Source organism: Nerophis ophidion, linkage group LG19, assembly GCF_033978795.1.
Source record: "Nerophis ophidion isolate RoL-2023_Sa linkage group LG19, RoL_Noph_v1.0, whole genome shotgun sequence".
Classification (NCBI taxonomy): domain Eukaryota; kingdom Metazoa; phylum Chordata; class Actinopteri; order Syngnathiformes; family Syngnathidae; genus Nerophis; species Nerophis ophidion.
In genome coordinates this window covers 45,862,514-45,889,127 of record NC_084629.1, presented here as the reverse complement: position 1 = coordinate 45,889,127, position 26,614 = coordinate 45,862,514, and the positions used below count along the sequence as shown (strand labels likewise).

General features: G+C 42.4%; 1 protein-coding gene across 1 annotated transcript; it reads left to right on the top strand.

The window, feature by feature from the left end:
* Nucleotides 1-26,614, top strand: LOC133538473 (protein arginine N-methyltransferase 2-like). The gene is made up of 9 exons (XM_061880124.1): nt 1-258; nt 4,526-4,708; nt 4,785-4,946; nt 5,016-5,180; nt 11,688-11,863; nt 17,158-17,287; nt 17,369-17,505; nt 25,197-25,356; nt 25,445-26,614. The coding sequence occupies exons 1-9, from the start codon at nt 187-189 to the stop codon at nt 25,475-25,477; spliced, it is 1,218 nt and encodes a 405-aa protein (XP_061736108.1). The 5' UTR covers nt 1-186; the 3' UTR covers nt 25,478-26,614.

Below are 26,614 nucleotides of genomic sequence, written 5' to 3'. Positions count from 1 at the left end.
CAAAAATGACGTCACAACAGGAAGTACTCTCAGAAGTTGTGCCCGCCTGTTGCCAGTTGAAAAGTCCATCTTTATTCCCTTGTGTTCTGACCTGAACGAGAGATATTACGACAAAATTAGTCAAATGTAGCTTTTCAACCGCCTTTTAATCGACCTCCTTAAATTAAACCACCGTGTTGGAAAAAGATGGAGGAAAATGGGGAGCCCCCTGAAGAGTATGTTGCACTCTGCAACTTTACCGCAAACGGCAGCGAACAGGTCAGAAACATTGATTTTTTTAAACTTATATTCTATATTTTCCTTATAGTATTTCATTGAAAACAAAACAATGGAGTTATTTATCGGTTCTCTTAATTATTGGTAGACTACATATGCAAGACAGAACGTGTATTTAACCGAAGACAGTTTTGGTCATTTCTATCCAAATAACGAAATAATCCACTATATAAGATGAGCTCTATTTTTCATTACACACAAAAAAAATATAAATCAATCATCCATCCATCCATTCCCTACCGCTTATTCCCTTTGGGGTCGCTTTAGCCTATCTCAGCTGCAATTGGGTGGAAGGCGGTGTACACCCTGGACAAGTCACGACCTCATCACAGGGCCAACACAGATAGACAGACAATATTCACACACTAGGGACCATTTAGTGTTGCCAATCAACCTATCCCCAGGTGCATGTCTTTGGAGGTGGGAGGGGCCTATCCCCAGGTGCATGTATTTGGAGGTGGGAAGGGCCTATCACCAGGTGCATATATTTGGAGGTGGGAGGGGCCTATCCCCAGGTGCATGTATTTGGAGGTGGGAAGGGCCTATCACCAGGTGCATATATTTGGAGGTGGGAGGGGCCTATCCCCAGGTGCATTTCTTTGGAGGTGGGAGGAGCCTATCCCCAGGTGCATGTATCTGGAGGTGGGAGGGGCCTATCCCCAGGTGCATGTCTTTGGAGGTGGGAGGGGCCTATCTCCAGGTGCATTTCTTTGGAGGTGGGAGGAGTCTATCCCCAGGTGCATGTGTTTGGAGGTGGGAGGGGCCTATCCCCAGGTACATGTATTTGGAGGTGGGAGGAGCCTATCCCCGGGTGCATGTCTTTGGAGGTGGGATGGGCCTATCTCCAGGTGCATGTGTTTGGAGGTGGGAGGGGCCTATCCCCAGGTGCATGTATTTGGAGGTGGGAGGGGCCTATCCCCAGGTGCATGTGTTTGGTGGTGGGAGGGGCCTATCCCCAGGTGCATGTGTTTGGTGGTGGGAGGGGCCTATCCCCAGGTGCATGTGTTTGGTGGTGGGAGGGGCCTATCCCCAGGTGCATGTGTTTGGTGGTGGGAGGGGCCTATCCCCAGGTGCATGTGTTTGGTGGTGGGAGGAGCCTATTCCCAGGTGGATGTCTTTGGAGGTGGGAGGGGCCTATTCCCAGGTGCATGTCTTTGGAGGTGGGAGGGGCCTATCCCCAGGTGTATGTCTTTGGAGGTGGGATGGGCCTATCCCCAGGTGCATGTGTTTGGAGGTGGGAGGGGCCTATCCCCAGGTGCATGTCTTTGGAGGTGGGATGGGCCTATCCCCAGGTGCATGTCTTTGGAGGTGGGAGGGGCCTATCCCCAGGTGTATGTCTTTGGAGGTGGGAGGGGCCTATCCCCAGGTGCATGTGTTTGGAGGTGGGAGGGGCCTATCCCCAGGTGCATGTGTTTGGAGGTGGGAGGGGCCTACCCCCAGGTGCATGTATTTGGAGGTGGGAGGGGCCTATCTCAAGGTGGATGTCTTTGGAGGTGGGAGGGGCCTATCCCCAGGTGCATGTCTTTGGAGGTGGGAGGGGCCTATCCCCAGGTGCATGTCTTTGGAGGTGGGAGGGAGCCGGAGTACCCGGAGGGAACCCAGGCAGTCCCGGGGAGAACATGCAAACTCCAATCAAAGTTTATTTATACAGCCTAGGCCAGGGGTGTCCAAACTATTTCCACATGGAAAAATCAAAGCATGTGGGGGCCGTTTTGATATTTTTCATTTTCAAACCATAACAAAATATATGGATTTTTAAAATGTATTTTACCTTTAGGGGTCCCGGGGACCATAAAGGGTCTCAGTTATTAAAATGTTAAAAATAAGTCAAATTTGTATTATTTTTTATTTAACACCTACAATAAATGTCTATATCAACTTAGAAAAAAAAAAAGGTTTTATGGCGCTTGAGGAGAGGTTAGTATTTGTATAAAATGTCTTTGTCAGGGTTTTTTTGTCATGAAATATTGACATATTAAGTATTGCTTTTTTGATTGATTGAAACTTTTATTAGTAGATTGCACAGTACAGTACATATTCCGTACAATTGACCACTAAATGGTAACACCCCAATAAGTTTTTCAACTTGTTTAAGTCGGGGTCCACGTTAATCAATTCATGGTATACGCAATACATGTTAGCTTTAAAATAAAATGTCTAATTATGGAGAGTGGTCCATCATTATGTTGACATGGTTGTACCTGCTTATCAATATAAATTAGCATTGAAATAAGTGTATTGGTGCAAACAAGACAAGATAATCAAAGCTAATGTAATTCCGCCACCTAGTGGCGTTACCATGTGGTGTTGGAACTAAAAGTTTTATCTAAAGCAGGGGTCGGGAACCTTTTTGGCTGAGAGAGCCAAAAAGCCAAATATTTTAAAATGTATTTCCGTAAGAGCCATATAATATTTTTTTTAACACTGAACACAACTAAACGCATGCATTTTTAAGTAAGACCATAATAGATCTCTTATTCTTTGTAATAACATTGTTATTCTGAAGCCAACTGTGGAGGGGGCGTGGCCCGCGGGCCTGCAGGAAACTGGGGTGCGCCAGGACCGGCCTGGAAATCAGCGAGAGCTGCGTAGATGGCCCATCTGAGCCTTGTTATCTAATTTCCTGTCGCTCTGTTATAAGCAGCAGCCAGGAGGAGAGACGGGGTTGGGGCTAGAGCCAGAGCGCGAGTGAGAACGAAAGAGAAAAAGACAATTGCTGAAAAGCAACTGAGAGACTTATTGAAAAATAAAACAATAGTGTAACCCTGAAACAGGCTCTCATGTCGGTGTTTGGTGGTCTGAAGAACCCCCAGGAGGACAACCCCCACACTAACCAATATAAAATAAATAACTTAACGCAGGGGTGCCCATTACGTCGATCGCGAGCTACCAGTCGACCGCGGGGGGTGTGTCAGTCGATCTCCAGCCAGGCTTTTAAAAAAAATAGACCTAAAAATGAGTGATCATCAATCTTCACCAAGACGTCACTTAAATGACATTCACGGTACCGGAGGGTCTTGTGAGATGACGCTGGCTGCTGCAAGATCATTATTATGAAAATATGACCGAGAGGAAGGCGAGAAACACTTTTTATTTCAACAGACTCTCGCGCCGTACCTTCCGTCAAAACTCTAAAGGCCGACTGCACATTTCCTATCTTCACAATAAAAGCCCTGCTTCATGCTGCCTGCGCTAACTAAATACAGAGTCTCGGAAAACTGGCGTGCACAAGCGATCCCTCAGAAAGCTGGCGTGCACATCACTTGTGCACGCCAGCTTTCTGAGACTCTTATTTTGTTAGCGCAGGCAGCATGAAGCAGGGCTTTTATTGTGAAGATAGGAAATGTGCAGTCGGCCTTTAGAGTTTTGACGGAAGGGACGGCGCGAAAGTCTGTTGAAATAAAAAGTGTTTCTCGCCTTCCTCTCTGTCATTTTTTCATAATAATGAACTGGCAGCAGCCAGCGTCATCTCACAAGACCCTCGGGTGCCGTGAATGTCAATCAAGCAAGCTACGGAATTTGCCGCCAATGTTTTTCTTGTAAAGTGTATGGAAGCTGGATGAATTAGATGCCAAAAACCAACCACTTTCATGTGGTATTGTACAGAAAGGACAACTTTTTTTCTCCTCCATTTGAAAATGTGGGCGTTACCATCATTACTGTCTGATTCCAATCAATGCAAGTCATCAGAATCAGGTAATACACCAACTTATATTCTTGTCTTTGCGAAAGAAAGACATCTATATGTGTTACACATGCTTGTATTATCATTAAACACATTTAACTTGTTTACAAAAATGTCTCTTTCATAAATAAATAAATATAAATGATATATATAAATGAGGTAGATCCCCTCGAGTTGGTCAATTGAAAAGTAGCTCGCCTGCAGAAAAAGTGTGGTGCACCCCTGACTTAACGCAACTTCTTGAACAGGTGCGGTAGTAAACGGATGGATGGACTAAAAAAGCATGTTTTGAACATATTTTTAACACTTATTACAAGTGGAATTATTCATTACTTATCAGGTTGAGCAATGTCAGCTCAGATTTACCTGAGAGCCAGATGCAGTCACATCTGGCTCGCGAGCCATAGGTTCCCTACCCCTGATCTAGGGTATGGGAAAGGTTAATAAAAATAAGGTTTAATAATTACATGGATGTATATTTTATTGATTAACAGGGAAATTTAAGAGTGATAATATGCGGTGCAACGGTAATGAAAGAAGTGTTTGATGTACTTTGTCGTACAGCTTAGCGTCAACAGAGGCGACCGACTGATCGTGCACGCCAAACCCTCCTCAGACTGGTGGTGGGCGGAGCTACAAGGGGTCAAGGGTTACGTCCCTGCGAGTCACCTCCACCAGGGTGATGCTGCTGAAGAGGAAGAGGACCCATGGCAGGATGAAGAGTACTTTGGCAATTACGGCACACTGGTTGGCTTTTAGTTAATCAACTCATTTCGCGAGCGTGTTTATTCGGAATAACAGACTATTTTTTTTCCCCCCCCAGAAGCTACACCTGGAGATGTTGTCGGACAAGAGCCGCACAGAAGCCTACAGGCAGGTCATCGTCCACAACAGCGCTTCCTTGCAAAGTAAAGTGATAATGGACCTGGGCTGCGGTACGGGCATCGTGAGCCTGTTCTGCGCCAAGCTCGCTCAACCTGCAGCGGTACAGCTTTAAAAGGGTACCTGGGTTCTCCAGACACGCGGTGAGGACGTTCCTTCTGTGGTGTCGCAGGTGTATGCCGTGGAGGCCAGCGCCATGGCCCAGTACACGAGGGAGCTGGTGAGGCGGAACACATGTGAAGCGGTGGTCACGGTGCTGCAGGGGCGTGCAGAGGAGGTGCAGCTTCCTGAGCAGGTGGACGTCCTGGTGTCGGAGTGGATGGGAAACTGTCTGCTGGTAAGAAAGGAGAGTTTTTATGTTTTTTTACTGACAGCACAACTCATATTACAGCAAGCTTTTTCTTTATTCCAGAAACACAATTATACTTAAGAGTAGTCAGCGTACCTACGTTACTATTTTTTACTATCTGAATGTAGCTGAGATAGGCTCCAGCACCCGCCCGCGAGCCCAAAAGGGACAAGCGGTAGAAAATGGATGGATGGCACTAGCAGTGTTGGCGTTAAAGGGGAACATTATCACCAGACCTATGTAAGCGTCAATATTAGGGATGCACCGATTCATCGGTAACCAAATATGGCAAAAAAAGCCACATTCGGCCTTCGGTGGAATGAGTTAAAAACAAGGCCGAATAGTGGCGTGTGACGCAATTTTTTGACGCGGTGACGCAATCAACCAACGTGCAGTGACGCGGTGACGTTGGAAGCAGGCGCCTTCGGAAAAATGTCAGCAGTGTGGAGATATTTTAAAGTGTCGGAAAGTGACAAAAGTATTGCAGTTTGCAAGGAATGTTCAGCCAAACTGTCTGGAGGAGGTGCCTCGTGGCCGACGTCTTTGAGAGGACAAATAAGTTTGCGACTGACAGTGCCAAAGCAAACGGAATTACGAAGAAGGTAATGGAGTTTATGGCTTTGGATGATCAACCGTTTAGTGTTGTGGAGGACATTGGCTTTCGGAGACTATGGAGCACATTGAGCCCCGTTACACGATACCGAGGAGACGGTATTTATAATAAATAAATAAATGGGTTGTACTTGTATAGCGCTTTTCTACCTTCAAGGTACTCAAAGCGCTTTGACACTACTTCCACATTTACCCATTCACACACACATTCACACACTGATGGAGGGAGCTGCCATGCAAGGCGCCAACCAGCACCCATCAGGATTGATTGATTGAGCAAGGGTGAAGTGTCTTGCTCAGGACACAACGGACGTGACGAGGTTGGTACTAGGTGGGATTTGAACCAGGGACCCTCGGCCACTCTTCCGTTGCGCACGGCCACTCTTCCACTGCGCCACACCGTCCCAAAACATTGCCCTTTATAATTATAAAAGCTTTTTTTTTTTTTAAATCTACTACTCTGCTTGCATGTCAGCAGACTGGGGTAGATCCTGCTGAAATCCTATGTATTGAATGAATACAGAATCGTTTTAAATCGGAAAAATATCGTTTTTGAATCGTGAATCGCGTTGAATCGAAAATTTTTTATGTATTATCGAATCGCGACCCCAAGAATCGATATTGAATCAAATCGTGGGACACCCAAAGATTCGCAGCCATATTATATATACTGATATATTACTAACTTGTACTTATACTTGCCGCTCATTATGATCTAGTTTTCATTTCATCTAGCGAGCGTTCATTTTAACATTAAAACTTAGTAGCAAGTATTCATTCCAAATAGCCTGCGTTCATGTTCATGAGCCAGCATTAATTATAATGTTGTTGAATGTTGTTTGAAGTGGGCAGGTTTAGTGGTAGCAGGGGTGTATAATGTAGCGTTCTGGTTAGTGCTGCAAGGGTTTCTGGGTATTTGTTATGTTGTGTTACGGTGCTGATATTCTCCCGAAATGTGTTTGTCATTCTTGTTTGGTGTGGGTTCACAGTGTGGCTCATTTTTTGTAACAATGTTAAAGTTGTTTATACGGCCACCCTCAGTGTGACCTGTATGGCTGTTGACAAATTATGCATTGCATTCACTAGTGTGTGGGCAAAAGTTGTATATATTATATGACTTTGTCGACACGATATTTGTATGGGGTTAAGCGGACGTGATGGCAGGTTGTAGAGGACACTAAAGGCAGTGCCTAAAGGCACGCCCCAATATTGTTGTCTGGGTGCAAATCTGGAGAAATTCGAGAGAATGGTTTCTCTGATGTGTGCTCTTTACATTGTGTGTGTGCTGTTTACATTATTAGCCTGGTGTGTAGGCTACCTGTATAAGTGTATGAGGTTACAAGCACACACTTATTGAGATTTACTTGAGTCTTCTGTTTACATTATTAGCCTGTTGTGTAGGCTACCTGTATAAGTGTATGAGGTTACAAGCACACACTTATTGAGATTTACTTGAGCCTTCTGTTTACATTATTAACATATCTACTGTGGCTAAGCAGACTTTTGCCAAAAGGACAATCATTCATTTGTTGTGGGTTTATCCACTTTAATACACTTAAATTTTTTTTGGAATGCATGTTTTGTTTGAAGGCCTAATATAAATGAAAAACTTTGTGCTTTTTTTGAAAAGCAAAGGCTACTGGAATATTAAAAAAAATGTCAATATTCAATAAAATTGTACTTTATTTAAAAAACATGTCTAAAAATGTATTGTAGGCTATTTATGCGATATAAAATAAAATTGTGAAAAACTGCATTCATTATTCAGTATTCGGCCTTCGGCCAAACGTTTAAATTTTATTCGGCTTCGGCCACAAATTTTCATTTCGGTGCATCCCTAGTCAATATATACCTTGATGGTGCAGAAAAAAGACCATCTATTTTTTTAACTGATTTCCGAACTCTAAATGGGTGAATTTTGGCGAATTAAACGCCTTTCTGTTTATCACGCTGGAGGCGATGACGTCAGAATGTGACGTCGCCGAGGTAACACAGCCGCCATTTTCATTTTCAACACATTACAAAAACCGGGTCTCAGCTCTGTTATTTTCCGTTTTTTTGACTATTTTTTGGAACCTTGGAGACATCATGCCTCGTCGGTGTGTTGTCGGAGGGTGTAACAACACTAACAGGGAGGGATTCAAGTTGCACCACTGGCCCCAAGATGCCAAAGTGTCTGCCGCCAGACCCCCATTGAATGTGCCAGAGTGTCTCCACATTTGACCGGCGATGCTAAGACAGACATGGCACAGAGATGTATGGATAACCTGCAGATGCATTTGCAACTATAAAGTCAACGAAATCACAAAGGTGAGTTTTGTTGATTGCCAGCTAATCGATGCTAACATGCTACGCTAATCGATGCTAAAATGCTATTTACCGGCGGTGCTAAAGCAGACATGGCACAGAGATGTATGGATAACCTGTAGATGCATTTGCAACTATATTACGTTTCCTCCCACCCACATTTAATGCGAAACAAACACTTACCAATCGACGGATTTAAGTTGCTCCAGTGTCAAAAGATGCGAAAGTCCTGATCGTTTGGTCCGCAGCTATTCGGCCATGCTATGGCTATGAATAGCGTCAATAGCTATTCGCTCAATAGCTTCAGTTTCTTCTTCAATATTTTCATACTCCAACCATCTGTTTCAATACATGCATAATCCGCTGAATCGCTTAAGTCGCTGAAATCCGAGTTTGAATCCGAGCTAATGTCGCTATATCTTGCTGTGGTATTCCCATTGTTTGTTTACATTGGCAGCACTGTGTGACGTCACAGGGAAATGGCCAGTGTCTTCGCAGAGAGGCACTTTAAAGCTTTATTTAGGGATATTCCAAGACCGGTAAAATTTTGAAAAAAAACTTCAAAAAATACAACAAGCCACTGGGAACTGATTTTTATTGTTTTTAACCGTTTTGAAATTGTGATAATGTTCCCCTTTAACGCACTTTTTGTGTCTTTTTGCGCATTGAAATCAGAAAGGATGTGAAATTCCCAAAGTCCTTATACACTTATGCACTTTTTTTTTTCTGCAAATAATAATTAACTTAGAATTTCATGGCTGCAACACGTGCCAAAGTAGTTGGGAAAGGGCATGTTCACCACTGTGTTACATCACCTTTTCTTTTAACAACACTCAATAAACGTTTGGGAACTGAGGAAACTAACTGTTGAAGCTTTGAAAGTGGAATTCTTTCCCATTCTTGTTTTTAAATTTCTTGCAATTGCACTTTGAGAAAGGTTGTTCTTAAACTGTTTGACTATTTGCTCACGCAGTTGTGGACAAAGGGGTGTACCTCGCTCCATCCTTTCTTGTGATAGACTGAACATTTTTTGGGAAGCTGTGTTATGATTTACTAAGGACGTGACGGAAAACAGACACCAGGTGGCAGTATGTCCAAAGATTTATTAATATATATATATATATATATATATATCTATATTAAGAAATGTATATATGTAATAATCAATCAACAGAAAACATACTAAGTAAATGGAGCGTGGCAAAAACTCTAGAGTGTATGGTGTTAGTCTAAGTGTGTAAATTAACTGAAGTGTGTTTTACCCAAGTGTTGACAAAAGAGAACGCGGAAGTCCGTGGGGCAGGCAGAGGGTTCAGGTCAAACGAGCGAGGAGTCGAGGTACAAAGGAGGCAGTCAGAATCCAGAGGGAGATCCAGGGAAAAGAGTGAGACGCACAGCTCACCTTGTGGGCGACGGAGGATTCTGTGGGGACACGGGAGAAGACACTGAGAACACGTAGAGGTGCAGGGCACAGGGAGCGCAGGGTGATTGCTTACGGTACGCATTTGGAACTAAGTTCCCGCGCTGATCCTTGGTCCACTGGTCCTCTTATACAGCCTCACGCCATCAGTCACAGGTGTGGACTGCGGCCAGCTGCAGCGGAGAGTGGGCGCGGTCCGCTTGATGAGCGCGGGGGCGTGTCCGGCGCGCCCTCTGGGTGGAACCAAAGCAGAGGAAGATGGAGACTGCATGTACCACAACAAGCTGTTTTTATAGCCAATCATGGCACCCACCTGTTCCCAATTAGCCTGCACACCTGTGGGCTGTTCCAAATAAGCGTTTGATGAGCATTCCTCCACTTTATCAGTATTTATTAGAATTCCACTTTCAAAGCTTCAACAGTTAGTTTCCTCAGTTCCCAAACGTTTATTGAGTGTTGTTAAAAGAAAAGGTGATGTAACACAGTGGTGAACATGCCCTTTCCCAACTACTTTGGCACGTGTTGCTGGCATCAAATTCTAAAGTTAATGATTATTTGCAACAACAAAAAATTTTTTTACGAGTTTGAACATCAAATATGTTGTCTTTGTAGCATATTCAACTGAATATGGCTTGAAAAGGATTTGCAAATCATTGTATTCTGTTTATATTTACATCTCAAACAATTTCCCAACTCATATGGAAACGGGGTTTTGTATAAATTAATCGTACTGAATCGGATCATAACCCATGTATCGCGATAGAGTCGAATCGTCCATGACAAAGGGATTTACATCCACATCAGGGGTGTCGAACTCAAACACAGAGTGGGCCAAAGTTTAAAACTGAACAAAGCCGCGGGCCAAGGTTGAACAAATGAACCTTTTAATAGGGACCCAAACAAGTTTTGCATTGAATATTGAACAAGCAAGGCTTATATAACTTTATAGTGACATGCAACATCTAGCTTCAAATAATAATAATTCAACATATCAATGGCATGTCAAATAAAATTGAAATAAAAATTGAATGCCTCTTTTCTATATGCAGCCTTCTGAGGTAAATATCAAAATAAACTTTGTCCACAGGCTAATAACACATTTGAAAATAAAATAACAATAATGAATGAATCAAACATTCAAGCCTCTAAGTTGCAAGAGAAAGTGCATGAATAAAACGTGAATTATTTGCTACATTTATTTGCTTTAACAGTGAATATGCAACAAGCAACGCTTATATAACTTAACAGTGCAAAATCAACTTTCAAAAAACAACAAAAAAAACATCAATTGTATATTAAATAACATTTAAATAAAACATTTAATGCCTCTTTTCTATTTGCAGCCTTCTGAGATAAATATCAACATTAACTTTTTCCACAGGCTAATAAATTTGAAAATAAAATAACAATAAGGTGGGTGGAATTGGGGGGGGCGTATATTGTAGCGTCCCAGAAGAGTTTAGTGCTGCAAAGGGTTCTGGGTATTTGTTCTCTTGTGTTTATGTTGTGTTACGGTGCGGTTGTTCTCCCGAAATGTGTTTGCCGTTCTTGTTTGGTGTGGGTTCACAGTGTGGCGCATATTTGTAACAGTGTTAAAGTTGTTTATACGGCCACCCTCAGTGTGACCTGTATGGCTGTTGACCAAGTACGCCTTGCATTCACTTATGTGTGTGTACAACCCCGGGCTGGCACGCTGTTTGTATGGAGGAAAAACGGACATGACGAGGTTGTAGAGGACGCTAAAGGCGGTGCCTTTGACGCTCGCCCCCAATATCGTTGTCCGGGTGGAAATCGGGAGAATGGTAGCTCCGGGGAGATTTTCGGGAGGGACACTGAACTTCGGGAGTCTCCGCGGGCCGGAGTTTGACACCCATGATCCACATTATTGTCTAAATAGTTGGCAACACAAGTGTGTCTTGCCTACGGACATGTATAGCGGTAGCAGGGTTAGGGTGTGGACTGCATGGGTGCTGCTGGCATCAACTGTGGTTCACAGAATACAACCCCCCGCCCCCACTTTGAAAATAATTGTTCCAATATGACAAGGAACACAATGATGCATTAATGAAGAAGCTGAACGTGAGGAGTGTACTGTGCTGAGATATTACACACATTTGATCTTACTAGACACCCAATCGGCTCTCTTTGTGCTTCAGTTTGAGTACATGGTGGAGTCGGTCCTGCTGGCAAGAGAACGCTGGCTGAGGGAAGGCGGCACCATGTGGCCCTCCTCTGCAACCCTCACCCTGGTGCCATGTCAGGCCCACAGCTACTACGCAGAGAAAATGGCCTTCTGGGAGAACACCTACGGCCTGGACTTCACCCCTCTTCAGTAAGAAGCATTCACACTATGACACCGAACAATTAGAACAGGGGTGCCCACACTTTTTCTGCAGGCGAGCTACTTTTCAATTGACCAACTCGAGGGGATCTACCTCATTTATATTTATTTATTTATGAAAGAGACATTTTTGTAAACAAGTTAAATGTGTTTAATGATAATACAAGCATGTGTAACACATATAGATGTCTTTCTTTCACAAAGACAAGAATATAAGTTGGTGTATTACCTGATTCTGATGACTTGCATTGATTGGAATCAGACAGTAATGATGATAACGCCCACATTTTCAAATGGAGGAGAAAAAAAGTTGTCCTTTCTGTACAATACCACATGAAAGTGGTTGGTTTTTGGCATCTAATTCATCCAGCTTCCATACACTTTACAAGAAAAACATTGGCGGCAAATTCCGTAGCTTGCTTGATTGACATTCACGGCACCCGAGGGTCTTGTGAGATGACGCTGGCTGCTGCCAGTTCATTATTATGAAAAAATGACAGAGAGGAAGGCGAGAAACACTTTTTATTTCAACAGACTTTCGCGCCGTCCCTTCCGTCAAAACTCTAAAGGCCGACTGCACATTTCCTATCTTCACAATAAAAGCCCTGCTTCATGCTGCCTGCGCTAACAAAATAAGAGTCTCGGACTTGTGCACGCCAGCTTTCTGAGGGATCGCTTGTGCACGCCAGTTTTCCGAGACTCTGTATTTAGTTAGCGCAGGCAGCATGAAGCAGGGCTTTTATTGTGAAGATAGGAAATGTGCAGTCGGCCTTTAGAGTTTTGACGGAAGGTACGGCGCGAGAGTCTGTTGAAATAAAAAGTGTTTCTGGCCTTCCTCTCGGTCATATTTTCATAATAATGATCTTGCAGCAGCCAGCGTCATCTCACAAGACCCCCCGGTACCGTGAATGTCATTTAAGTGACGTCTTGGTGAAGATTGATGATCACTCATTTTTAGGTCTATTTTTTTTAAAAGCCTGGCTCGAGATCGACTGACACACCCCCCGCGGTCGACTGGTAGCTCGCGATCCACGTAATGGGCGCCCCTGAATTAGAGTCTCCAAATAAACTAATACGCAAATATTTAGAATGGGGGAGTACCCGCAACAATACACATACTGCGAGTACACGCCAACTTCACAGAGAGATGCTCAAACAGAGATTTGAACCTACGATCTCTTAACTATGCAGCTAATATTGCTTACCACTAGGCCACAAAGTTAGAAAAAAAAAGTGTTAACTAACTTGTATAGTCGCCATTACTGCGTGTGCCTGGGAGGCGAGTCTCTACAGCAGGGGTCACCAACGTGGTACCCCGTAAGGACCAGATGAGTCGCCCGCTGGCCTGTTCTAAAAATAGCTCAAATAGCAGCACTTACCAGTGAGCTGCCTGTTTTTTTTAAATTGTGTTTATTTACTAGCAAGCTGGTCTCGCTTTGCTTGACATTTTTAATTCTAAGAGAGACAAAACTCAAATAGAATTTGAAAATCCAAGAAAATATTTTAAAGACTTGGTCTTCACTTGTTCAAATAAATTCTTTTTTTTTTTACTTTGCTTCTTATAACATTCAGAAAGACAATTTTAGAGAAAAGATACAACCTTAAAAATGATTTTAGGATTTTTAAACACATATACCTTTTTACCTTTTAAATTCCTTCCTCTTCTTTCCTGACAATTTAAATCAAGTATTTTTTTTTTTACCCACCTGCTCCCAGTGCCACCCATACTGGTTTAAATGTGATTTAGATATTGGGTTTCATTATGTACAGTAAAGTGCTTTAAGTCACTAAAGAAAAGCGCTATATAAATTGTAGAGTGGCTATGCCAGAAACTTGAGGGTTCCAGGTTCAATCTCCGCTTACACCATCATAGTCAATCAATCAAATGTCTCAAAGGACTGCACAAATCATTACGACTACAACATCCTCGGAAGAACCCACAAAAGGGCGAGGAAAACTCACACCCAGTGGGCAGGGAGAATTCACATCCAGTGGGACGCCAGTGACAATGCTGACTATGAGAAACCTTGGAGAGGACCTCAGATGTGGGCAACCCCCCCCCTCTAGGGGACCAAAAGCAATGGATGTCGAGCGGGTCTAACTTGATACTGTGAAAGTTCAATCCATAGTGGCTCCAACACAGCCGCGAGAGTTCAGTTCAAAGCGGATCCAAGACAGCAGCGAGAGTCCCGTCCACAGGAAACCATCTCAAGCGGAGGCGGATCAGCAGCGTAGAGATGTCCCCAACCGATACACAGGCGAGCGGTCCATCCTGGGTCCCAACGAGCGGTCCATCCTGGGTCTCGACTCTGGACAGCCAGTACTTCATCCATGGTCATCGGACCGGACCCCCTCCACAAGGGAGGGGGGGGACATAGGAGAAAGAAAAGAAGCGGCGGATCAACTGGTCTAAAAAGGAGGTCTATTTAAAGGCTAGAGTATACAGATGAGTTTTAAGGTGAGACTTAAATGCTTCTACCGAGGTAGCATCTCGAGGTAGTCACTGCCATTGTGTCCTCGGGCAAGTTACTTCACCCACTAACTCCCAGTGCCAGCAACACTAGTTTAAAAAGATAATGGGTTTCATAATGTAAAAGCACTTTCAGTCACTAGAGAAAAGCGCTATATAAATGTTATCCACTTCATTATGAATGAGGACCACAAAATAGGGGCCTGTGGGCTTCAAATAAATCCCACGGACTGCAAGTTTGTGGGACGATATAGCTCGGTTGGTAAAGTGGCCGTGCCAGCAACCTGAGGGTTCCAGGTTCGATCCCCGCTTCCGCCATCCTAGTCACTCGGGCAAAACACTATACCCACCTTCTCCTAGTGCCAGCAACACTGGTTTAAATGTAACTTAGATATTGGGTTTCACTATGTACAGTAAAGTGCTTTGAGTCACTAGAGAAAAGCGCTATATAAATGTTATCCACTTCACTATGCATGAGGACCACAAAATTGGGGCCTGTGGGCTTCAAAAAAATCCCACGGGTCGTGAGTTTGTGGGGCGATATAGCTCGGTTGTTAAGAGTGGGCGTGCCAGCAACTTGAGGGTTCCAGGTTCGATCCCCGCTTCCGCCATCCTAGTCACTCGGGCAAAACACTATACCCACCTTCTCCTAGTGCCAGCAACACTGGTTTAAATGTAACTTAGATATTGGGTTTCACTATGTACAGTAAAGTGCTTTGAGTCACTAGAGAAAAGCGCTATATAAATGTTATCCACTTCACTATGCATGAGGACCACAAAATTGGGGCCTGTGGGCTTCAAAAAAATCCCACGGGCCGTGAGTTTGTGGGGCGATATAGCTCGGTTGTTAAGAGTGGGCGTGCCAGCAACTTGAGGGTTCCAGGTTCGATCCCCGCTTCCGCCATCGGGCAAGACACTTTACCCACCTGCTCCTAGTGCCAGCGACACTGGTTTAAATGTAACTTAGATATTGGGTTTCACTATGTAAAAGCACTTTGAGTCACTAGAGAAAAGCGCTATATAAATGTTATCCACTTCACCATGAATGAGGACCACAAAATAGGGGCCTGTGGGCTTCAAAAAATTCCATGGGCCGAGAGTTTGTGAGACGATATAGCTCGGTTATTAGAGTGGCCGTGCCAGCAACTTGAGGGTTCCAGGTTCGATCCCTGCTTCCGCCATCGTAATCGCTTGGGCAAGACACTTTACCCACCTGCTCCTAGCGACACTGGTTTAAAATGTAACTTAGATATTGGGTTTCACTATGTAAAAGCACTTTGAGTCACTAGAGAAAAGCGCTATATAAATGTAATCCACTTCACTATGAATGAGGACCACAAAATTGGGGCCTGTGGGCTTCAAAAAAATCCCACGGGCTGTGAGTTTGTGGGGCGGTATAGCTCGGTTATTAGAGTGGCCGTGCCAGCAACCTGAGGGTTCCAGGTTCGATCCCCGCTTCCGCCATCCTAGTCACTCGGGCAAGACACTTTACCCACTTGCTCCTAGTGCCAGCAACACTGGTTTAAATGTAACTTAGATATTGGGTTTCACTATGTACAGTAAAGTGCTTTGAGTCACTAAAGAAAAGCGCTATATAAATTGTAGAGTGGCTATGCCAGCAACTTGAGGGTTCCAGGTTCAATCTCCGCTTACACCATCCTAGTCACTGCCGTTGTGTCCTCGGGCAAGTTACTTCACCCACTAACTCCCAGTGCCAGCATCACTAGTTTAAAAAGATATTGGGTTTCATAATGTAAAAACACTTTCAGTCACTAGAGAAAAGCGCTATATAAATGTAATCTACTTCACTATGAATGAGGACCACAAAATAGGGGCCTCTGGGCTTCAAAAAAATCCCACGGGCCGCGAGTTTGTGGGACGATATAGCTCGGTTGGTAGAGTGGCCGTGCCTGCAACTTGAGGGTTCCAGGTTCGATCCCCGCTTCCGCCATCCTAGTCACTTGGGGAAGTTACTTTACCCACCTGCTCCTAGCGACACTGGTTTAAAATGTAACTTAGATATTGGGTTTCACTATGTAAAAGCACTTTGAGTCACTAGAGAAAATCGCTATATAAATGTTATCCACTTCACTATGCATGAGGACCACAGTCAAATAGCCCACGGGCCGTGAGTCTGTTTGCTATATATAGCTCGGTTGGTAAAGTGGCCGTGCCAGCAACTTGAGGGTTCCAGGTTCGATCCCCAGTTAAACCATCCTCGTCAATGCCGTTGTGTCCTTGGGCAAGACACTTTACCCACCTGCTCCTAGCGACACTGGTTTAAATGTAACTTAGATATTGGGTTTCACTATGTAGAAGCACTTTGAGTCACTAGAGAAAAGCGCTATATAAATGTAATCCACTTCACTATGCATGAGGACCACAAAATAGGGGCCTGTGGGCTTAAAAAAAAATCCCACGGGCCGTGAGTTTGTGGAGCGGTATAGCTCGGTTGTTAAGAGTGGCCATGCCAGCAACTTGAGGGTTCCAGGTTCGATCCCCGCTTCCACCATCCTAGTCACTTTACCCACCTGCTCCCAGTGCCACCCACACTGGTTTAAATGTAACTTAGATATTTGGTTTCACTATGTAAAGTGCTTTGAGTCACTTGAGAAAAGCGCTATATAAATATAATTCACATCACTTCACCACAACCCCCGCAGTATTCGCTGACATCACAAAGCAAAACACACCTGTGGCGTTACCGGATTTACCACAAATTACAAGGCAATGTTAGGACTTTTCGGCAATCAGATCAGAGATTTTCTTCCTGTCACTCACACACACACTTGTGACATCACGCCTCCTCCTTCAGGCCTCTGGCACGGCAGGAGTTCTTTGCCAAACCCAAGTTCAGCCACGTGACGGCGCGGGACGACTGCCTGGCCTCTCCCCATGATGTCCTGGACTTGGACATGTACACGCTGCAGGTGTCCGACCTGGAGGTACACTCCACTTTGCATTCTCCTGTTCTCGAGTCTCCCACTTTGGTTACATGGAAGTGTTTTTGCTGCTTTCTCGGTCAGGAAATGGAGGGCCAGTTTCAGTTTTGCCTGGAGAAGTCGGGCCAGTTCCACGGCTTCACTGCCTGGTTCAGCGTCCGCTTCGAGAGCCTGGAGGAAGGCGGCGCAGCGGTAGAGCTCGACACCGGACCTAATGCTGAGTATGACTCTTTCGGATTATTTATCATTCATTCTGTTGACGGAATGCACCACTTGGCTGCAACCAGTAGAGGCGCTGTGGGTTCAGTTTTAACTATAGTTTGCTGTCTAAAGAGCAACAACACCTTTGGAAACTCTTCCATTATTATCATTAGTCTGCTCAGTACAAAATTAAAGTAAAGTTAAAGTTCTAATGATTGTCAAACACACACCAGGTGTTGTGAGATTTGTCCTCTGCATTTGACCATTCCCCTTTTTCACCCCCTGGGAGGTGAGGGGAGCAGTGAGCAGCAGCGGTGGGAATCATTTTGGTGATTTAAGCCCCAATTCCAACCCTTGGTGCTGAGTGCCAAGCAGGGAGGATAGTTGGTCCCATTTTTTTGGTCTTTGGTATGACTAGAGATGTCCGATAATGGCTCTTTTGCCGATATCCTATATTGTCCAACTCTTAATTAGCGATTCAGATATCAACCGATACCGATATATACAGTCGTGAACATATGTTTACTTATCCCGTCTGTTCAGTATTTGAACATAAACGTGTTTGATTGTGAGGCATTAAAAGCCACAAAATGCAACGGGTGAGTAGATGGCCCAGGTGGGCCTTGTTATCTAATCACCTGTCGCCTTTACCAGCAGCATTTTAACACTTTTATGTTAAAATACTGAACAGATGTTTACCTTACCCCAATAAACATATGTTCAGTATTTTAATATAAAAGTGTTTGATTGTGAGGCATTAAAAGCCACAAAATGCAACGGGTGAGTAAATGGCCCAGGTGGGCCTTGTTATCTAATCACCTGTCGCCTTTACCAGCAGCATTTTAACACTTTTATGTTAAAATACTGAACAGATGTTTACCTTACCCCACTAAACATCTGTTTAATATTTTAATATAAAAGTGTTTGATTGTGAGGCATTAAAAGCCACAAAATGCAACGGGTGAGTAGATGGCCCAGGTGGGTCTTGTTTTCTAATCACCTGTCGCCTTTACTGGCAGCATTTTAACACTTTTTTGTCAAAATACTGAACAGATGTTTACCTTACCCCAATAAACATCTGTTCTGTATTTTAATATAAAAGTGTTTGATTGTGAGGCAATAAAAGCCACAAAATGCTACGGGTGAGTAGATGGCCCACGTGGGCCTTGTTATCTAATCACCCGTCGCCTTTACCAGCACCATTTTAACACTTTTATGTTAAAATACTGAACAGATGTTTACCTTACCCCAATAAACATCTGTTCAGTATCTTAATATAAAAGTGTTTGATTGTGAGGCATTAAAAGCCACAAAATGCAACGGGTGAGTAGATGGCCCTGGTGGGTCCTGTTATCTAATCACCTGTCGCCTTTACCGGCAGCATTTTAACACTTTTATGTTAAAATACTGAACAGGTGTGTACCTTATCCCAATAAAATCAGTTCTGTATTTTAATATAAAAGTGTTTGATTGTGAGGCATTAAAAGCCACAAAATGCTACGGGTGAGTAGATGGCCCAGGTGGGCCTTGTTATTTAATCACCTGTCGCCTTTACCAGCAGCATTTTAACACTTTTATGTTAAAATACTGAACAGATGTTTACCTTATCCCAATAAACATCTGTTCAATATTTTAATATAAAAGTGTTTGATTGTGAGGCATTAAAAGCCACAAAATGCAACGGGTGAGTAGATGGCCCAGGTGGGCCTTGTTATCTAATCACCTGTCGCCTTTACCAGCAGCATTTTAACACTTTTACGTTAAAATACTGAACAGATGTTTACCTTACCCCAATAAACATCTATTCAGTATTTTAATATAAAAGTGTTTGATTGTGAGGCATTAAAAGCCACAAAATGCTACGGGTGAGTAGATGGCCCGGGTGGGTCTTGTTATCTAATCACCTGTCGCCTTTACCAGCAGCATTTTAACACTTTTATGTTAAAATACTGAACCGATGTTTACCTTATCCCAATAAACATCGGTTCAGTATTTTAATATAAAAGTGTTTGATTGTGAGGCATTAAAAGCCACAAAATGTAACGGGTGAGTAGATGGCCCAGGTGGGCTTTGTTATCTAATCACCTGTCGCCTTTACTAGCAGCATTTTAACACCTTTATGTTAAAATACTGAACAGATGTTTACCTTACCCCAATGAACATCTGTTCAGTATTTTAATATAAAAGTGTTTGATTGTGAGGCATTAAAAGCCACAAAATGCTACGGGTGAGTAGATGGCCCAGGTGGGCATTGTTATCTAATCACCTGTCGCCTTTACCAGCAGCATTTTAACACTTTTACGTTAAAATACTGAACAGATGTTTACCTTACCCCAATAAACATCTGTTCAGTATTTTAATATAAAAGTGTTTGATTGTGAGGCATTAAAAGCCACAAAATGCAACGGGTGAGTAGATGGCCCAGGTGGGCCTTGTTGTCTAATCACCTGTCGCCTTTACCAGCAGCATTTTAACACTTTTATGTTAAAATACTGAACATATGTTTACCTTACCCTCAATAAACATCTGTTCAGTATTTCAATATAAAAGTGTTTGATTGTGAGGCATTAAAAGCCACAAAATGCTATGGGTGAGTAGATGGCCCAGGTGGGCCTTGTTATCTAATCACCTGTCGCCTTTACCAGCAGCATTTTAACACTTTTATGTTAAAATACTGAACAGATGTTTACCTTACCCCAATAAACATCTGTTCAGTATTTTAATATAAAAGTGTTTGATTGTGAGGCATTAAAAGCCACAACATGCAACGGGTGAGTAGATGGCCCAGGTGGACCTTGTTATCTAATCACCTGTCGCCTTTACCAGCAGCATTTTAACACTTTTATGTTAAAATACTGAACCGATGTTTACCTTACCCCAATAAACATCGGTTCAGTATTTTAATATAAAAGTGTTTGATTGTGAGGCATTAAAAGCCACAAAATGCTACGGGTGAGTAGATGGCCCAGGTGGGCCTTGTTATCTAATCACCTGTCGCCTTTACCAGCAGCATTTTAACACTTTTATGTTAAAATACTGAACAGATGTTTACCTTACCCCAATAAACATCTGTTCAGTATTTTAATATAAAAGTGTTTGATTGTGAGGCATTAAAAGCCACAAAATGCAACGGGTGAGTAGATGGCCCAGGTGGGCCTTGTTATCTAATCACCTGTCCCCTTTACCGGCAGCATTTTAACACTTTTATGTTAAAATACTGAACAGATGTTTACCTTATCCCAATAAACATCTGTTCAGTATTTTAATATAAAAGTGTTTGATTGTGAGGCATTAAAAGCCACAAAATGCAACGGGTGAGTAGATGGCACAGGTGGGCTTTGTTATCTAATCACCTGTCGCCTTTACCGGCAGCATTTTAACACCTTTATGTTAAAATACTGAATAGATGTTTACCTTATCCCAATTAACATCAGTTCTGTATTTTAATATAAAAGCGTTTGATTGTGAGGCATTAAAAGCCACAAAATGCAACAGATGAGTAGATGGCCCAGGTGGACCTTGTGATCTAATCACCTGTCGCCTTTACCAGCAGCATTTTAACACCTTTATGTTAAAATACTGAACAGATGTTTACCTTACCCCAATAAACATCTGTTCTGTATTTTAATATAAAACTGTTTGATTGTGAGGCATTAAAAGCCACAAAATGCTATAGGTGAGTAGATGGCCCAGGTGGGCGTTGTGATTTAATCACGTGTCGCCTTTACCAGCAGCATTTTAACACTTTTATGTTAAAATACAGAACAGATGTTTACCTTATCCCAATAAACATATGTTCAGTATTTTAATATAAAAGTGTTTGATTGTGAGGCATTAAAAGCCACAAAATGCTACGGGTGAGTAGATGGCCCAGGTGGACCTTGTTATCTAATCACCTGTCGCCTTTACCAGCAGCATTTTAACATCTTTGTTAAAATACTGAACAGATGTTTACCTTATCCCAATAAACATCAGTTCTGTATTTTAATATAAAAGCGTTTGATTGTGAGGCATTAAAAGCCACAAAATGCAACAGGTGAGTAGATGGCCCAAGTTGTCCTTTTTATCTAATCACCTGTCGCCTTTACTAGCAGCATTTTAACACTTTTATGTTAAAATACTGAACAGATGTTTACCTTATCCCAATAAACATCTGTTCAATATTTTAATATAAAAGTGTTTGATTGTGAGGCATTAAAAGCCACAAAATGCAACGGGTGAGTAGATGGCCCAGGTGGGCCTTGTGATCTAATCACCTGTCGCCTTTACCAGCAGCATTTTAACACTTTTATGTTAAAATACTGAACAGATGTTTACCTTATCCCAATAAACATCTGTTCAGTATTTTAATATAAAACTGTTTGATTGTGAGGCATTAAAAGCCACAAAATGCAACGGGTGAGTAGATGGCCCAGGTGGGCCTTGTTATCTAATCACCTGTCGCCTTTACCAGCAGCATTTTAACACTTTTATGTTAAAATACTGAACAGATGTTTACCTTATCCCAATAAACATCTGTTCAATATTTTAATATAAAAGTGTTTGATTGTGAGGCATTAAAAGCCACAAACTGCAACGGGTGAGTAGATGGCCCAGGTGGGCCTTGTTATCTAATCACCTGTCGCCTTTACTAGCAGCATTTTAACACTTTTATGTTAAAATACTGAGCAGATGTTTACCTTATCCCAATAAACATCTGTTCAATATTTTAATATAAAAGTGTTTGATTGTGAGGCATTAAAAGCCACAAAATGCAACGTGTGAGTAGATGGCCCAGGTGGGCCTTGTTATCTAATCACCTGTCGCCTTTACTAGCAGCATTTTAACACTTTTATGTTAAAATACTGAACAGATGTTTACCTTATCCCAATAAACATCTGTTCAATATTTTAATATAAAAGTGTTTGATTGTGAGCCATTAAAAGCCACAAAATGCAACGGGTGAGTAGATGGCCCAGGTGGACCTTGTTATCTAATCACCTGTTGCCTTTACCAGCAGCATTTTAACACTTTTATGTTAAAATACTGAACAGATGTTTACCTTATCCCAATAAACATATGTTCAGTATTTTAATATAAAAGTGTTTGATTGTGAGGCATTAAAAGCCACAAAATGCAACGGGTGAGTAGATGGCCCAGGTGGGCCTAGTTATCTAATCACCTGTCGCCTTTACCAGCAGCATTTTAACACTTTTATGTTAAAATACTGAACAGATGTTTACCTTACCCCAATAAACATCTGTTCAGTATTTTAATATAAAAGTGTTTGATTGTGAGGCATTAAAAGCCACAAAATGCAACGGGTGAGTAGATGGCCCAGGTGGGCCTTGTTATCTAATCACCTGTCGCCTTTACCAGCAGCATTTTAACACTTTTATGTTAAAATACTGAACAGATGTTTACCTTACCCCAATAAACATCTGTTCAGTATTTTAATATAAAAGTGTTTGATTGTGAGGCATTAAAAGCCACAAAATGCAACGGGTGAGTAGATGGCCCAGGTGGGTCTTGTTATCTAATCACCTGTCGCCTTTACCAGCAGCATTTTAACACTTTTATGTTAAAATACTGAACAGATGTTTACCTTATCCCAATAAACATCTGTTCAATATTTTAATATAAAAGTGTTTGATTGTGAGGCATTAAAAGCCACAAACTGCAACGGGTGAGTAGATGGCCCAGGTGGGCCTTGTTATCTAATCACCTGTCGCCTTTACTAGCAGCATTTTAACACTTTTATGTTAAAATACTGAACAGATGTTTACCTTATCCCAATAAACATCTGTTCAATATTTTAATATAAAAGTGTTTGATTGTGAGGCATTAAAAGCCACAAAATGCAACGGGTGAGTAGATGGCCCAGGTGGGCCTTGTTATCTAATCACCTGTCGCCTTTACCAGCAGCATTTTAACACTTTTATGTTAAAATACTGAACAGATGTTTACCTTATCCCAATAAACATCCATTCAATATTTTAATATAAAAGTGTTTGATTGTGAGCCATTAAAAGCCACAAAATGCAACGGGTGAGTAGATGGCCCAGGTGGGCCTTGTTATCTAATCACCTGTCGCCTTTACCAGCAGCATTTCAACACTTTTATGTTAAAATACTGAACAGATGTTTACCTTACCCCAATAAACATCTGTTCAGTATTTTAATATAAAAGTGTTTGATTGTGAGGCATTAAAAGCCACAAAATGAAACGGGTGAGTAGATGGCCCAGGTGGGTCTTGTTATCTAATCACCTGTCGCCTTTACTAGCAGCATTTTAACACTTTTATGTTAAAATACTGAATAGATGTTTACCTTATCCCAATAAACATCTGTTCAGTATTTTAATATAAAAGTGTTTGATTGTGAGGCATTAAAAGCCACAAAATGCTACGGGTGAGTAGATGGCCCAGGTGGGCCTTGTTATCTAATCACCTGTCGCCTTTACCGGCAGCATTTTAACACTTTTATGTTAAAATACTGAACAGATGTGTGCCTTATACCAATAAACAACTGTTCTGTATTTTAATATAAAAGTGTTTGATTGTGAGGCATTAAAAGCCACAAAATGCAACGGGTGAGTAGATGGCCCAGGTGGGTCTTGTTATCTAATCACCTGTCGCCTTTACCAGCAGAATTTTAACACCTTTATGTTAAAATACTGAGCAGATGTTTACCTTATGCCAATAAACATCAGTTCTGTATTTTAATATAAAAGTGTTTGATTGTGAGGCATTAAAAGCCACAAAATGCAACAGGTCCGTCAGACCCACAAACGCTGGCTGAGTAACAACAATATGAACATTGCACGGAAAATTTCTCTGCCAGTTTCTGCATCACACAGGGATTCTTTTTTTTGTGTTTCTGCATCTACGGTTCCCACACAAGGTTGCAACATTGTTTGTCAACACTGGCTGCTCTCATTTTCTCGCACATTTGAGCCTCGGATGTTATGTGGACCTGCACTCTTGTCCTCCTCCTGTCTAGGCCTGCTGTGTGTGTGTGTGTGTGTGTGTGTGTGTGTGTGTGTGTGTGTGTGTGTGTGTGTGTGTGTGTGCGTGTGTGTGTGTGTGTGTTACACAGAACATCAATTTCCTCACTTCTATTAGCCCGGACATCTTATATGTAATAGAAATGTTTATGGGGTGTATGGTGTGTGGTCATTAAATATTTATGTTCTTCTCAGAAAATGAGCCAAAGTCAGTGAGTCTCAGTTTGAAAAATGTATTAATTGTATCATTTTTCTTTTAATAAAAAATGAAAATGGGTCCCACAGACCCGAACACCACACAATACATATCAGATCAGTATTCTTATTTTCTCAAAATAATGTTTTTATTTGTTTGTTTATTGCGTACTATTGACTTTGTTTTCCTCACACAATTATATGTAATAAGAGTGTATCGTAATGATTTGTGCAGTCCTTTGAGACATTTGTGATTTGGGGCTATATAAATAAACATTGATTGATGGATTGATTGATCCCCCCTTCCGCCCGAATGCAGCTAAGATAGCCTCCAGCGACCCCAAAAGGGGCAAGCGGTACAAAAATGGAGGGATGGATGGTTGGAATTAGTTTAAATATTATGTTGATGTTGTTAAAGTGTCAATAGTGCTCACCATGGAAACATTGTCATTAAATGTAGTTAATACATGCATGAATTGGAATCACCAGCATAAAACCCCAATTGCAAAATCTAAATGTTTGCTTTTTTCAGACCAACCCACTGGAAGCAGACTCTGTTCATGCTTGACACGCCTATAGTTGTTCACGTTGGCGACCGCGTGCAAGGAAGCCTCATTCTGCGCAGGAACCCCGTGTGGAGGCGTCACATGACCGTCACCCTGCACTGGGACGTCAGCGGCAGCGTGCACGAGGCAAGGAAACTAATCTAAATTGTTCTTAATAATAACACGACTGTTCGACTAAACTGGATTTTTTTTTTTTGGGGTGGGGGCTCTTCAGGCCGGGAGTAAGACCTTCCCCATGTGGAGGTGACATCCTCTCACAATCTGCTCCAAGACTTCAACTTTGGACTTTGTTGAATTAAGTAAGTGTACAGCAATATTTAAAAACTGCCATCAAAGTGGAAAAAGAAGTTAAGCACTGTGCAGTTTTCTCAAATCACTTTCTACTTGAAATAAATGCACACAGATAAAGATTCAACCAAAACGGCCGCACTTACGGACTCAATTCAGCCCACTCGGATAACTAAAGCATGGGGTTTGGAATATGTGGAGTTTGCAGGTTCTCTCTGGTCTTGTGTAGCTTTACTTGGGGCGGCATAGCTCGGTTGGTAGAGCGGCCGTGCCAGCAACTTGAGGGTTGCAGGTTCAATTCCCACTTCCGCCATCGTAGTCACTGCCGTTGTGTCCTTGGGCAAGACACTTTACCCACCTGCTCCCAGTGCCACCCACACTGCTTTAAATGTAACTTAGATATTGGGTTTCACTATTTAGAGTCACTAGAGAAAAGCGCTATATAAATATAATTCACTTCACTTCACTACTTTTGTTTCCTGGGGCGGTATAGCTCGGTTGGTAGAGTGGCCGTGCCAGCAACTTGAGGGTTCCAGGTTCGATCCCCAGTTACACCATCCTAGTCACTGCCGTTGTGTCCTTGGGCAAGACACTTTACCCACCTGCTCCCAGTGCCACCCACACTGCTTTAAATGTAACTTAGATATTGGGTTTCACTATGTAAAGCGCTTTGAGTCACTAGAGAAAAGCGCTATATAAATATAATTCACTTCACTACTTTTGTTTCCTGGGGCGGTATAGCTCGGTTGGTAGAGTGGCCGTGCCAGCAACTTGAGGGTTGCAGGTTCGATTCCCGCTTCCGCCATCCTAGTCACTGCCGTTGTGTCCTTGAGCAAGACACTTTACCCACCTGCTCCCAGTGCCACCCACACTGGTTTAAATGTAACTTAGATATTGGGTTTCAATATGTAAAGCGCTTTGAGTCACTAGAGAAAAGCGCTATATAAATATAATTCACTTCACTTTCCTTCTACATTCCATACATTCAAGTGGGAGTAAAACAAGTCACATTTGACGCAAAACAGGAACAGTGAAAATGACGATAAAGTGTACAGTATATAAATCAAGTAACAAAATAAAACAAAGTTTTTCACTA

Coding starts and splice junctions, on each gene's coding strand:
- LOC133538473 (XM_061880124.1), top strand. CDS start 187: ATGGAGGAAAATGGGGAGCCCCCTGAAGAGTATGTTGCACTCTGCAAC. Junction 5,181..11,687: donor GGATGGGAAACTGTCTGCTG/GTAAGAAAGGAG, acceptor TTTGTGCTTCAG/TTTGAGTACATGGTGGAGTC. Junction 11,864..17,157: donor CTGGACTTCACCCCTCTTCA/GTAAGAAGCATT, acceptor CTCCTCCTTCAG/GCCTCTGGCACGGCAGGAGT.